The following is a 15,681-nucleotide window of genomic DNA, read 5'->3' as shown; positions in this document are numbered from 1 at the left end:
GTGCTTTTCATAGAAACAATATGATGTTTTTGTAGTTTTACTCCAGATGAACTTATGGTACTCTATTTCTTAAATTTAACTTCATAAAAAAATTAAAAAGCTTATAGTTTGATAATTCAGCAGCTTAAATTTGCCCCCTTCTTTTTCCATTCAAAAATAAATTTTAATTTTTGTTCACTGAACAGTTAAAATCGACCAAAAAAAGGGCAATGCTGCACTCTTTTATGGAAACCCTAATTTAGACAAAGGTTTTCAGTTACTATATAAAATTTAAACTACTAACAGTAACAGTTTCTTAACTTGCTTAAATGCACTAAGTACGTTTTGATAATAATCTTTAAAAAAAAGTTTAACAGGATTATAAGTTACATACTATAAAAAAAAAAGTTTTGGAGCTAATTCAACATTTCTAACAAAAAATTACTGAAAAATAGTTTATGACATGAATAAGTAGATCTAAACTAAATACACACAACATTATCATTTTTAGTATCTAAAGTGGTATATTTTATTGAGAATACTTTCTTTAAGAATACATATTCTTACAAGAATAACAAAATGCATATTTACTTGTATATACTTTTTGTAGTTTGGATTCAAAACCGAAGTTGAAAAGAAACTTTGAGGCTTTAAAAATTTTTAAACAGTCAAGAGTGGAAGGCATACCAAGTGTTGCTATAAAAAATGAAAAACAAGAAAGTGTTAAAGTAAATATTACTAAGAAAAATTCTAAAACACACCATCATTTGAAAAAAAAAAGTTTATCTGTATACTACAATAACTGTGAATTTTAATTAATAAACATGAGTATAAAAAAGAATGTACTTAAATTAGATTAGTAGAACAAATATTACATAAGTATATATTAAAAATCAAAATGTTTACTAAATTTTTTTCATATTAAAGTTAAAAGATTATTAAAAAACTAATTTACTATCAAGATTAATAAGATAGGAACAATATCATACCATATTAAATCATTTCAAGTCAGTATGAAAGTAAGCAATTAGTTGAACATTAGTACCTGTTTTTTAATTCTTTAAACTACGATTAATTGAAATATATCTAAGTAAACTATTATTGAAGTTAAAACTTTAGTTTTTTTTTCATTAATTTAGATACGAATATAAACAATAAAAATAACTGAATTCAAAAAATAAAGACAAACTCTTTAACTGTTTGTTTTTTATTAATGTTTTATTTCTTCTAAAATATACTACAACTAAGTAAACACTTGTGGAAGAGTAACCTGATACAAAATGTAATAAACGCATAAATATTGCATTAATGCATAAATAAAAGAAAGAAAAGAATTTGCTATAATAATTAAACTAGAATTAATAAATGTAATATCATCTTCTTTTCAACTTCTTAAGCTTTCTTTTAGCTTCCTTCAGTTCTCTTTCTCTTTCAATTGCATCTTCTTGTTTGGCTATGCGTAAACTGAAATAACAAATAACTACTTTATTATATAATTTATATAAAATTAATATTACAAAGCATATAAAACCAAGTACAAACTTAACAAGACTTATAAAATGCTTGTCTATGTTAAGTTCGTTATCTTTAGCAACAACTTTATGCAGATATTTTCAAATTAATCAAAGACATACCTCCTACTTTCTTCTTTCTGAATTGACTTGAAAGATTTGTTTTCCATCTGAGCAATATCGTACTCACTTTCATGCTTAAACTTTCTAGGATCGTACTTGGTAAATTTTCTTATAAACTTACTGTAGTTCACTTGCTCAGCACCTTCGATTTGGTCGTCGCATATGAAGTCTATAAAATGAAGATTTCAAAAGTAACTTTTAAAAAATTAATAAAAAAATTAAAGCATTTTATGCTTTTATTTGGTTTTTATATAAATTTATAGTTTATATGCCAAGATTTCATACAACAAATAAAAACAAAAAAATACGAGCTGTAAGACGAATTAGTTTTAGATATATCAAATTCTCTTAAGAAAATAATAATTTAGTAAATAAATGCTCTTATTAAATTTACAGGTTTTAACATTTACACATATATAAATCGAAGTATATTACTTTGATAACATAATTTTTTGTATTTTAAATAAAGCAGTCTAACAATTTTAACATCATAATGCTTAATTCAATAAAAATAAAAACACACTCTTTTAATCTCGGCCCTAGGGCCGGGCAACTATAAGAAACTCTGTTTGTATCAGTTTTACATTTGTAAGTTAAAAAAATCCCTTATTTAAAAATCAAAAAACCATTTTAAAATGTAGTTTTGTTGACAACTGTTGATTATACATTTATCATACTGATTTTTTTCTTAAATTGTATAAGTATTGAATTTATATTTAAAAACAATCAGAAAAATAACCAAACTAAAGTTTGGTGTCTAAAACTGTAGAATTGTGTTGAAGCTTGCTACTAATAAACTATCAAAAATTTTTCTGAACAATGAATTAAAACAAAATTCAACTTTAATAGTTATATAGTAAAATTTCAAATTTTAGATCATTAATTCGTATTTTATTAGCTGCTTTTATCTTTTCAGACCGTTCGTTAAATAAAAATAAATAAACTAAACGAACTTAAATAATGTGTTATCCTCAAAAACATATATATTCAAGTATGTTCTATTTGAAATAGTTAAAATTATGTTTTTGTTATATAAATAAAAGTAATAAAAAATAACCATCCATATCGCTATCATATTCATCTGAGTCAAGATTGTCCATGTAAGGATTTATATGAAAACTTTTATTTTTCTTTTTAGGTCGCTTGTGAGACTTTTGGTAATAAGGTCTACTGGAAACTGCCTCGTTGTAATTGGAATTTCCATAATTACTAGTCTGTCGGTTAGTTTCGCTGACTGTAGTGCTGGAAACGGTTCCTGATGGTATGTTGTATACTGATTTTCTGTAGAGTATGATGTGTTAGTGGAACTATATTTAGAGTAACAAACAAAAATAGCTAACTGAATTAAACTGAAACTAATCAAACTTAGTTAAAGTACAAGATAAAATAAACTAATTAGAAAATTCATTTAGAAGTAACACTCAAAATTCATTAGTTTTTAAGACAACAAGTGAGTAAAAGTCACTTTACAAATTACATCATAGTTTTAAAACAACTTTAGGTTAATATTTTTAGCTAAGATTAGGTTAGAAAATAAGTATTTGAATGATAAAATAAATTCTAGTTTCTTTATAAGACAATACACATGATAAATTTTTGACAGTACTAATTCTTTAAAACTTAATTTAAGCATATTGGTATAACCTTATATTTTTATACGGTGCAAAGTTCAAGCTAATGTATAAGTCAGTAGCTAACACAAAAATAATTACAGTGAATATCGTTTTTTTACTTTAAGTTGTAGATATAACTGCGGTATATATTTAAGAATATTTGTTATTTTGTAGTATTAATATCTCTTAATATTGCGATGTATAAAATAAAAGAAAAAATGGAGAAATTAATTGCTTACAACATAAAGGAAATTTACACTCTGAGTTTTAAATAATTGATCTTTCCTAGTGGTTAATTAAAAAATTTAAAAAGTTTAAAAAACTAACATTGTATTTTTTTAATATATTACGAGAAACGATCATATCTAATATAAAACTGAAAATTAGTATAAAAAATTTTAAACATAGGCATATTTGTCTGTTATCTACATTTCAACAACTATAAGTCGTGTTCAAATTTTTAAAGTAATTACAAAGATTTTTTTATACAAACAACATCCAAGAAATAAAATCTTTAGTTTAGATATATATAATTAAATAACATAAAAAACCAAGTTTCTTAATATTTAAAATTATAAAAGCTTTCGGTAAAAGTTGTGGCATAATTTATCTTTACACTTTTTATATGCTCTTTTAATGGTTGTTAAAAGCTATAAGACATTTAAATATATTTTTAATACTAACAGTAAAAGAGAAACCCAATGTTATTTAAAATAAAAGTATATAAATATATACAACAATTCTAACTTTTACATCTAAATCAACTTGAAATACATTTGCGTGCCTGAACATACATCAATAAACATATAATAGTTGTTCTTAGTGTGATTTCGATCAAAAATAAAAGTATAACTGCTGAAATGAATGCTGTAGACTAAGTAAGTAGGCTTTTAATATAGAGTACGACTGAGCAAAGTACGGTCCATCAAGCGAAACTTCTTGTCATTTTATGTGTATTTTAGCTTTAAAACAACTTAAGCATTTCAAATGAAATTGAGCATTTTTATAAAAAGTTCTTTGAATAGTGCTCTTAGTTTGATTTCAGTATACAGTAGCAGAATTGCCATAATTTGAATTATTGTTAATTTTCAAGTTATAAATGCTATATTTTTGTGTTGTTAAATTGTAATGCTTTTAATATTTATGAACTAAGTATTAGACAGTTTACTATTATTTATACTTAAAAAGGTCGTAATTTTTTGCCACCAAAACCTGGTAGTAAATAAAATATTTAATTTGCACATTATTATTTAAATAAGCTCTTTAAATTTCAGTAAATAGAGCAATATTTTTTAGTTAAGACAAATAACTATATGAACTAACTACTAAAAAAAAATCAGTACTGATAGATTAAAAAAAAAAAACTTATTTTGTAGACTTATGTAGCACATCATATCATGTTATTATCTAACATTATCTTTACAGATCGCTCGAAACTAATCAGATATTAGACAGCTCTGTTCTGAAAACAATATTCATTTGACCCGAAATTAGAGTTAAAATGGAAAATATATACAGTAGTGCTTATAAATAATTATTTGAATGCGATTTAGTTGTTAAGAGTATTTGTATTTTTTATTGAATGATTTAATTTAAGTACGTGGCCTATGGTTACTTTTTATAAAAATTATGGTATACTAATTACTTTTTCTACTAAAAACATAACACCGGCTAGAAAAATTTAGAATAGAATAAACAAAAAGTTTTGAAAACCTAACATCTCTTTAAATCTTATTATATAAGCTATTGTAGAAAATAAAAACAAAAATAGATTCAAAAATTTTAGAAAAAGTTTGAAATGAATAAAACAATATGTAAATATAGTTTTGAAATTTTATTTGTTGATATAATTTTAATCAATAAATATTAAGAAAATATTGTATATATTAAAAACTTTAATACTAAAATACTTTGTTTCATTTAATATAAAGTTAAATAAAAAAATCAAATAAACTTTTCTAAAATTAAAATTTTAAAGAGAATAAGTGTATAAACTTGAATTCATAACTTTAATTTGCACCTTTAGCTAATAAAATTGCAAAGTTTACGAGAAAAAACATATAATTTTTTTTTTAAGTTCGTAACCGAACTAGAACATGTTTTAAAAAACACTAATCTAAACTTACAAAATAAAAAACGTGTTTCAGAATAAAGTCGTAACTTCTTAAATAAATTTTTAAGTTTTACGTATTTAACTAATCTAAATGACCGTTATTTTTATTTCCATACAATTCTTTAAACTATCTAAAAACTAAATCAATAGTAGCAAAGCTATTAAGTGTATACACATAAAAAGTTTACATTTTGTACGCATTGTTTAACATAAAGTAATAAATTTTTTTAAAGCATGGATATACTCCTTTTTTTATATTTTATGGCACAATTTTTTTATGTATATATTACAATAGTATGACCAACAAACTAGTACTTACTTTATAGAAGATTAAAAAACTTAAGAATAATATTTTTAAAAACAAAAACTGTTAGTTCATGTAAACTACCATAACATAATTTCAAAGTTTTACCATGATCAAAATTTCAAGAACCAAAAGAAATTACTACTTTTAACATATGAAAAATGGGTGCATGACTATTCAAATTCGGACAATTCAAACTCCAACAATTCAAATTCTTTAAAAAAAAGTGAAACAGTCACAAATAAAAAAGTAATGTATATTTGTGAAATATAAAAATTATATATGTAGGTTATATTAATATCTACAAGCCACTTTTTTCTTTCGCAAAACATTAAATATTTTTTGAGATATAGTTTAAATAAAGTAAAAAACATAGTAGTTTTTAGTAATTTTAGAATATCTTTAAAAGTGTTTTCGATTTTAAAAATATGAAAAAAAGTGGCTTGTAGATATTAATAAGATCTACATACGTATTTTTTGTTTTTGTCAAAATTATATTACTTAACGAGATATAGTCTTTTAAATATTTTTTTTAAGAATTTGAATTGACGAAATTTGAGTTGTCCAAATTTGAATTGTCATGTAACCATGAAAAATACTATAGTAGTTTCGAAAACAAAATAAAATTGGAATATCAACCTATAAAATCAACGTGCAAACAATACTGAAAAATAAATTTCCAAAAAACCTGTTGTTGTCTTTTTTTTTCAATAAAAAATTAACTTCATACACAATTTTTGTAAATTATTTATAAAGCAGTAATAGCTTAATAAATACACGTAGAAATTTATGTACTTAATTAATACTATAGTTAAATAAAAAGCTATAAGTCTTAAAAATAATTAACCATACAAACTTATAATTGTTAACTGAAGATTTGTTATTAGAGGATCTCTTGTCATCACATGGCGATTCAGTACGTTTTGATACCATGGCCTTCATATATGGATTCATTTTAAACTCTGATTTCGGTTTTTTCTTCGGTTTAGGTGCTTTTGTCTTATTGTTGCTAGAAAATGAAGGCACGACTATCCCGTCTGTATTTCAGAAGTTCACACAACAGTCCATTTAATAAATATACTTTAAAAAATAAACCAAAAACTTTACTTATAAGAATGATGCTGACAAATTAAAAACATACTTCAAAAAATTAATTTAAATAAATAAGTATATACATCATAATTAAATTTTTTTTCTTGGAAATTCTCAAATTATTAATTTTTTTGCTTAATTTACAGTCAGTATTCACTAAGTTATTTTTAAAAACACTATTTCGTTCGAATATTAAAACTTTAGTAACCAGATATGTCTGTGATTTTATTTTCTTGTTTAAGCACAACAGGCTTCAGAGAAACGTTCATTTTAGGCATTTTCATCAGTTTTTTGTCCCTCTTTCGTTGCTCTTTTTCATACAGACTTTTAGCTTTATTTTGCTGCATAAGCTTGGCCATTAGCTTGGCTTTTTTTCTTTTTTCTTCCTCTGTCAACGGTGTCGCAGAAACTCCTTCTTTTTTTGGAATTTTACCTATTCTGAAACTCTTTTCCAGATTAGAAGTGTTTTTACGCTTTTCTGAAGATATATCAGTAAACATTTTAGTGTATCCTTTAAATGATGTTGATAGAAAAAAAAAACAGTTTTTAAACAACTTTAATGAAGTTAAAAATATTTTTGCATAGTTTTAACTGACATATTAGGAACAATTGAGCAATTAAAATATTATTACTATAACTTTAACCAAGTAAAACTCAAATACATATAACAGAAAAGCCTGAAAATAAATGAGAAAAAAAAATTTAGAAGAAGATAATTTTACTTAGAAATAAAAATGACCTAAAACAAATTTAAACAAACCTTATATGTAGTCATATAAATATCAAAAAATACTTTCAAGTTATTAATTTTGTGAGAGTCACCAAAAAGTTAACAACTAAAAATAATTAAAGACCAACTTAATTATTCTGATACGATAAAAAGCTTAGACTCAAAATTTTAATTCAGTGAAATTTTAGAATGACTTATATAAGTTTACATGGTGTTTAAGGGCATAGGGGTGTTGACATAGATTTTTACAAAATGATCTTATTTTATGGAGTTTTATCTGAGCTATCAGACATTTTTGACCGCTTTAAAAAATTCAAAGTAAGTTTTGAGATATGAGCGATCGAAGTTGGTGACTTCAATAGGTTCCTTATGAAAGGCGCAAACTAAAAACGCGAAAAAAGACCATTTCACTAAAAATCTAACTTCTCCTTTATTTTTTAAGCAATCTTCTTCAAATTTTCACAGTAAGTGTATTATTAAATTTTAAATAGATTGAATGCAGGATTTTTTTTTTTAAATAAAATTTTTATTGAAAAAAACTACCTTTTTTTTTTGTTTTTTTTTAATTAAAAATTTTATTTTTTAATATTTTAAAAGTTCCAACGTTTAAAATCTTTTAAACTATAAAAGGAACGTTTTCTGAAAGTTTGAGGTCTCTAGCTCAAAAAATGAAGAAAAAGATATATTTTTAGTGATTTTTTAAATTTCCTAGAAAATTGACTCCCAAAAATTTGCAGTCCATATGTTTGTATCGGAAACTTTTTATAAAAATTACATTATCTCAAAAGTTAAATAATTTTTTTTGATTCTTTAAAAACTGGCTTGTAGTTTTTACTTTAAGCTTTCGTATAATAAGCAATGTTATCTTTAGTTAAAAAAAATGACGAACCCCCCTGTGCCCTTAAAGTAAGACAGATTAAAAACAGATGAGATTGAAATTAGTATAATACAATCGTTTAAATTTTAATAAAAAACTCGAACTAAAACTAATTTAATGTTTGACGTAAACCTTTTATAAACATTTTTAAAATTTTGAATGGAAAACAGTAATTAAAAATGCAACTCACTGCAATTTTCATTTCCATTCTTATCTTCTATATCTATAAAAATAAATAGTTTTTAACAAAAATTAAATTATTTTCCAGACAGATGACATTACTCTGTATTACAAACAGCCAAACTTTCTACGAAGAAAGTAAGTAAAAATATAATTTTATTAGTGTGCACTAGTATAATGTACAACCCTAAGAAGAATACTTATTTTTAGTGACTTTTTATCAAAATAAAAACACTGTATATAATACTAATAGTTTTAGAAAAGTAATATTTATTACAGGTTAGTATGTAAAAAAAAAATAGGATGCAAATTAATTGTTTTCAGGATAATAATTAAATATAATCACATAATGAGTATTATTGAAAAATATAGTAATATTTATGAAAATTTGCTCCAATTAGGGTTCAAAAAAACACAAATGGAATCATAAAATAAGTTCTAGAAACTTATTAATCAACTGTTATGATTTATTTAAAATCTTTTAAAAATAAATTTTCCAAGGAACGTATACAAAGATTTTTTTTTGTATGAACAAACATATCTATAAGCGAATTAAATAATAAAGTAAACTTTTTCAATTGAATAAAAACAATAGCATATTTACAAAAATATTAGCTAAACATTTTTATCTACATATACTTGTTTAAGTTTTTTTTACCTCATAAAAGCTCAACAAGTTATACTTTTTTATACATAGCTTAATTTTAAACATTACCTTCGCCAGACGAGTAAGTTCCATTCTGTTCTATCTTATTTTGGTTCTTTTTGGCATTTTTCATAAGCTGCATGAAGTCAACAGGAGCTGATTGGACTTTCTTTTTGACAACCTTACGTTCAGGAGACGGAGAAGATGAGAGAACATCGTCGTTTGAGTATTTCGGATGCTTTCTTTTACTACTGGACGGCATGTATGGATTGGTGAGCGTCCTCTTCGGTTCTTGCTTTGCTTGGTAGCTTCTTGCTATATGCTCCTTCTAGAAATAAAAGCTGTTTGATTTTAATTAGACTAAATAGTTACTTCAATTGAACTTATTATTATTTTTACTTTGATCACATTTAGAGCATAACTAAAACAGATTTTTTGTTTCAATTAAAAGCATTTTCAAAGCTGAATTCTAAAACAATAATGATAAGAATAGACAAATAAGTTTTGTGAATAAAAACCATAGTTATAGTAAATGATATAATTTGTACAGATACTAACTTCTTTATACATATTTTTCATAAACTGTTTATGTCTCTTGTCTTGGTCTTCATTTAACTTCACAGCATTATGAGTTTTAGGTGGTTTTTGTTGGACATTATTGGTTTTATTCTGTTATAAATATTCAAGTAGATATTATAAATGAAGTATTTATTTACTTAATATTTTTTATATTTATAAGTTAAGATCCAACACAATGTATTAAATAAAATTAAAATTAATTTAATACTTATTATAAATTTAAGTGGAAACGTTAAATTTAATGACTTGTTTTATTATGTCCTGAGAACTAATACTTAAAAATTAACAATATTTATACTAAATTATTCTTACTAATTTTAATCTCTTATTTTTTAATAACAGAGATCTAAAAATTTCTTAATTACTGTATATATTTTGGAATGCTACTCAAAATCTGTAAAAAAATACTTTTCTCTACAAAAGGACTGCAACATATTGGATGAAAATAAAAAAATTAACCTTTTTATACAAATAGTAAAAGTTAATTCAAATAAAGTTGTTAATTAATTATAAAAATCTAAAAGTTTTCTTTTTAAATGCTTATTTGAATAGTTGCAACAGTTAAAAACTAACTTACATTTAGTACAAATTTTCTTTGAATATATAATGAAAAAAGGAAAATAATATATGGTGTATTTTAAAACTAGCTGTTTACTCATTGTGTAAAATTAAAATAAAAACACACAAACTTTATAGTTTGTACCAACGAAAAAATACTATGCAAATTTTTAAGTAAAACACTAATTTGTACCAAGAAAAAATTAAATACAAATTTTAAATTAAAAACTGAAAATATTATAAGTTTGACAGGTTATTTTAAAAATTTAACATTTGCTCAATTACTTTCTGTATAGAACAAGCATTTCCATAGCACTAAAAACGAAAGTTAATTTATTCATCGAATATAAATATTGTAAATTATAATAATAAAATGTTATTTGAATGTTTTTCATCTCAGAACCAAAGAAATACTTATGAAGTATAAGATTTATACGAGTTTATTATAAAACCATTTTTTAAGCTCTGAAAGAACTGTTCAACACATTTTTTAAAGATATCAGTTTTAATAAACATTTTCACACAAAAATGAACACATTTCATAAAAAATTGTACAGGTCTTCGTATTTTAAATTAAAATAAGTATTGTAATGTTTTTTTTTAACATAAACAATTATTATGTTTTTATGTAGTGTAGTATTTTAAAATACTAGTTGTAACTTGATTTTTTTCTAAATAACGTTAGATTCTATGAGAAAAGTTTTTGTTAAATAAAAATAAACAAACCGTAAAAAAAAAAAAAAAAATAACTCTGATGTTAAACAACATGAAAAGCTTGTTGAAAACAAGCACTTAACTAATATTATAATTTGGAAACTTTCATAATAGCTAGAATATTTTTACAATCATAAATTACAAGTCACTCTTTGAAGAATAAGAATAAAACTAGTCTTAATGGTCAAAAACTGATCAAGTCATAATAACTAGCCTGAGCAGCCCAAGCGCTTTTTTTTTGAGCAATAGGCACAGTTTTGTTCTGTTTAAGTTTTACACATATTTATATAATTATATTTAAATGATAAGTAACTTGTTTATAAATATAAAAGTAATAGAACAAGTTTTTCAAATTATATATTTTATTATTTATCTGTGGAACAGAATATAGCAGAAACTAACTTTGTTATGGTCAAAATCTTAATTTCAGCACTCAAGTCAACTACTAGTATCAAAAATAATATTTTTAAGTAGAGCAAGCCACAGTGAAAAATTTTAGCTAATATTTTAAAACAGAACTATAAAGTTAAAACAGATTAAACTATAACCCATAATTTTACTAAAAAAAATGTTATATTGAAAATTTAATCATCTCAACCTCTTATAATTTTCTACTAGTCTGATTTTTTCAAAAAAACTTTAAACTAGCTTCAGTTTAAAAAACTAGCTGAAGTATGTGACAACCCTGCAAATAGCACTAAACTGAATGCCACAACTAAAAACAGCAATTACAGCACTAATGACAACTGTGGTTTCACTCTCTATGAAAGACTACCATTATGACATTATTTAATATAATTTATTACAACTATAAAATTTCATAATTTTACTTTATATAAATAAAAACTTCCATGGTGTTAATAAATCATTCAAAATCCATGATTTTTATCATTTTTTAATTTGATTATCAAAAATTAAAAAAAATCCATGATTTTTTCTCAAAATATTTAATTCCTTGACTCTCGTGACTTTGGCCATTTAGTATAAAGGATCCTAATAGAGGTTAAATGAGATTTTATAAATTTGTTAATTACTTAAATAATTATTATGACATATATATGGTTTACAATTTTAAGGTATAAACAACAATATTATTACTTTTTTCTTTACTTTTTCTTTTACAGCTTGAAGTCTTTTTCTATTCTCTTCCATTTCTTTTACTGTTAAAAATAAAAATGAACTTCATTGTTTAGTGCAAACAAAATATTACAATAAAACTGCTTACTTATAAATTAAATTAAGAAAAGTTTGAGTACATATACTTATAACCTGTAGGAGTAGATAGTTTTTTAATGAAACTTTTTTTAATCCACCCATAAAGCACTTATTAAGCTCTCAAACTTTGTACTCTTATATCTCAGAAACTAATTTATAATTTTTCAAAAGAGTAAAGGGCATATGTTAGCTAAACTAAGTATTTCTAATGAGATCAACTGAAGTAAAGATTTATTTTTATAAATTTTTTATCATAAAATTTATATTTTTCATTATATTAAAATATATTAAAATTTTTTTAGGTGTATACTTAAAAAAAATTCTAAAAAATGTGAAGTTACTTACTTAAAAATTAAAATGAAGATAGACTTTTACTATTTTTTTCGTTAAAATACTGTATGTCTTTATACAGACTGTATTTCAAAAGAGTCTAGTACTTTGTTCTTTATAAAAACTGACCTATAGTTCATACTTCATGCTTTCATTTAATAACTAATGTTAATTTAAGTAAAAATGTTGAATCCATAAGCCCTTAGTTGTAAAAGAAAAATATATCATATTTCTTGTATCTTAAAAACAAAATTGCACTTAATACTTTTGGAAAAAGTATATTTTATAATAACTCAAGTAACCTAAAACAAACAAATGTTTAAAATAAGGAATAGTCAGAAAATCAAATTAATTATGAGAAAGATTTGCAATAAATACTAAATTTGATGACTTTGACTAATTTTTAAAAACTAGTTTCAATCTTAAATAACTGCATTCAATTTTATAATTTTTAATTTAATTGCTTAAGTAATATTTATTTAAAATCCTCTTCTACACATTTTCATGTTATTGAAAAGAACATATCTTGAAGTAAAATGATGCAAAGTACTTAAGTAAAATAGAAAAAATAAGTATAAAGTTTCAACTATCATAAATTTAAATAAATCCAAAAAAAACTTTTTTGTTTTTCTTTTTCAGCATTTTTCATCAACAATTTTTTAATAGCATTAGGGTCAACACCTCTGTCTTTAGTAGATTTCGATGAGCTTTTAAGTCTTGAATATTTCTGTTTATAAAAAAAAGTATTTCAATACAGCATTGTTTTGATGAATAGAAATTAAAACAAAAATGATTAAAAGTTTACTCTCATTGTTCCTTAATAACAATTTAAAAAACTGTAAGTTTTATCATTTTATAGCATTATAATACCATACAAAAATCTACTAAACTGTTTAACTTGTAATAATCCAAAAATAGTTTATACAATCTATAGATGATAAGGTAAATTAACTATATTTTACGTTGTTGTAATTAAGGTCATAGGGGTTTAAAGCATTTATTAAACAAAAATAACAATGGATTTTGTATTTAAATTAAAGTTACTTTAGAAACAAACTTCAGTTAAGTTTTTTATATATAAAAGAGAGTTTTATTTTTACTTACAATTTGAAAAATCTATATAATAATATACATATATAACAGGATTACTACTATTTAAAGCAAACAAAAAAAAATAGCCAGAACTTATTCAAAAACAGGCGCAACACCTTGGTTACATCAATAGAGCCTGAATTTTTAGGAAAAACAAAAAGAAAGAGCCTTAAATAAAATTATTGTTAATCAAGCTTAAAAACCTAAAAATACCAAAATTATAGCAAAATAATTTGGTAAAAAAAAAGTTTCTAAGGAAAAAATCATTAAGTTTAGCCTGGGATTTTGGATAAAAATGTTCAAGTATGCCCAAGCTATGTAAAATAAAAATTAAACAAGACTGAGTCAGCTGGTGTTTTACAAAAGGTCAAACCAGCTTGAGCTGTACAATAATTTAAACTAGCCTGAGTTATCCCAAGTACCTGACTATGTGGCAACTCTACTAAAATTATCATTTATCAAAATAAAATCACTACACTTAAAAATGTGAGTGATATTCTTGAAGGTATAACTAATAATAACATAATGATGCTACAATTTTACAACTAATGCACTAACATTTCTACTCTCTAGTAAAAAAAAATAAAATAAACCAATGATAATATTTTTTAAATTATTTAAATTAAAACTAAAATTGTTCTAGTAAGAAATTTAATTATTTAAACTATGTTATTAATAAAGTTTTTCAAGTTATTAGAAGAGTAAAACCAATTCATACCTTAATATCATTATTGTCTTGATTTTCATGAGCTTTTCCTATCAAACTGGAATAAGACATACTAAAAACAAAACTTTTGCAACTTTCTGTTATAGTTTTTTGTTTTAATGTTTAAAATTTAATAAAACTACTACAACTTTATAGAGGCAAAATCTTAAGCTCTACAAGGTTTATTTTTATTTTTTACAATTTATTACCTAAAGCAAACAATTAAGTATGTTATAATTTGATACTTTATTAAGATTATAATAAATACTAAAATCCTTGGTTGGTAATCCTTTAGTTTAGGGACGCGTAGTTTACTTAAAAATTTATTGTTTTAAAAGGTACTTTATGGCACTATATTCAGTTTTTTATATTAGCAGGGCTACGCTAAATTGAAAAAAAACAAAAATAAAAAAGAAGTTACTGACCAAGGGAAAAGGTAAGGGGTAACAGTGACAGTAAAAATATACAATAACTTTTAAATATTGTTATTATAATTTTTTTTATAATAAATAAATAAAAATAAATTAATCAAAAAGAAAAAAAAGCTACCGACTTAGGGTAAGGGTTAGGGGTAACACTGATAGTAAAATAGTAATAATAAAAAAAAAAAATTAAAAAAAAGTTTAATACTATAGCAACTCTGATAGTAATTGTTATTATTAGCAGATCGTAGCCCTGCTTGCATAAAGAATTGAATATAATGTCGAAAAGAATATCTTAAATAATATTTTTTTAATTAAAATACGTGTTCCTAAACTAAAGGATAATTAAAGGATAAGGTATTTTCGTACACCAAGAACTTAGACCAAACTTGTTGAGCGTTTTTTCTGTGTTTAATAATCAAAACCAATACTGATTTTTTTTGATTTCAAACATGAATCAGCAAGCGTTTTTAAATTGTTCAATAATATTTTTTGGAATTTTTTCTGTTTTGTTTTGATATTCACTTATAACTACTTATTTACTATAAGGTTTAATACACACTATGTTATAAAATATAAACTGTTAAAAAACTTACAAAAAACAACTTTTAACACAACTTTGCTGATAACATAAAACCGAACAAAGTGACAGGTTTTTTTAATTGTTTTATTTAAGTTCGATACAAAAAATTTAAACTATGTTTGAGTTATAGTGACATTTTAAATACATATTAGTGTAGTAAAATATATAGTTTATTGAACGACAAATAAGACACTTAAAATATTTGGTGCTTTCAGTTATAAAGTCGCACACCACGGATACCTTTAAACATCTTGTCTAGGACATTTATTTAAAAGTTATTTGCTCAGCTGCAATAATTTGCAGCTTTTCGTCTA

General features: G+C 23.3%; 1 protein-coding gene across 1 annotated transcript; it reads right to left on the bottom strand.

Annotated features, from left to right (window-relative positions):
* Nucleotides 1–1,025: 1,025 nt before the first annotated feature.
* On the bottom strand, nt 1,026–14,456 carry LOC145834682 (uncharacterized). Its single transcript, XM_082942178.1, has 11 exons — nt 14,375–14,456; nt 13,183–13,291; nt 12,118–12,179; nt 9,727–9,837; nt 9,238–9,496; nt 8,533–8,565; nt 6,944–7,213; nt 6,500–6,680; nt 2,671–2,894; nt 1,614–1,782; nt 1,026–1,443 (listed from the first exon to the last, which is right to left on the bottom strand). The coding sequence occupies exons 1-11, from the start codon at nt 14,432–14,434 to the stop codon at nt 1,353–1,355; spliced, it is 1,569 nt and encodes a 522-aa protein (XP_082798304.1). The 5' UTR covers nt 14,435–14,456; the 3' UTR covers nt 1,026–1,352.
* Between the last annotated feature and the right edge of the window lie 1,225 nt (nt 14,457–15,681).

Source organism: Thalia democratica, chromosome 4 (genome assembly GCF_965202585.1).
Source record: "Thalia democratica chromosome 4, ktThaDemo2.hap1.1, whole genome shotgun sequence".
NCBI lineage: Eukaryota > Metazoa > Chordata > Thaliacea > Salpida > Salpidae > Thalia > Thalia democratica.
Note: the sequence above shows the minus strand (reverse complement) of the source record. Positions and strands in the feature narration are given on the sequence as shown.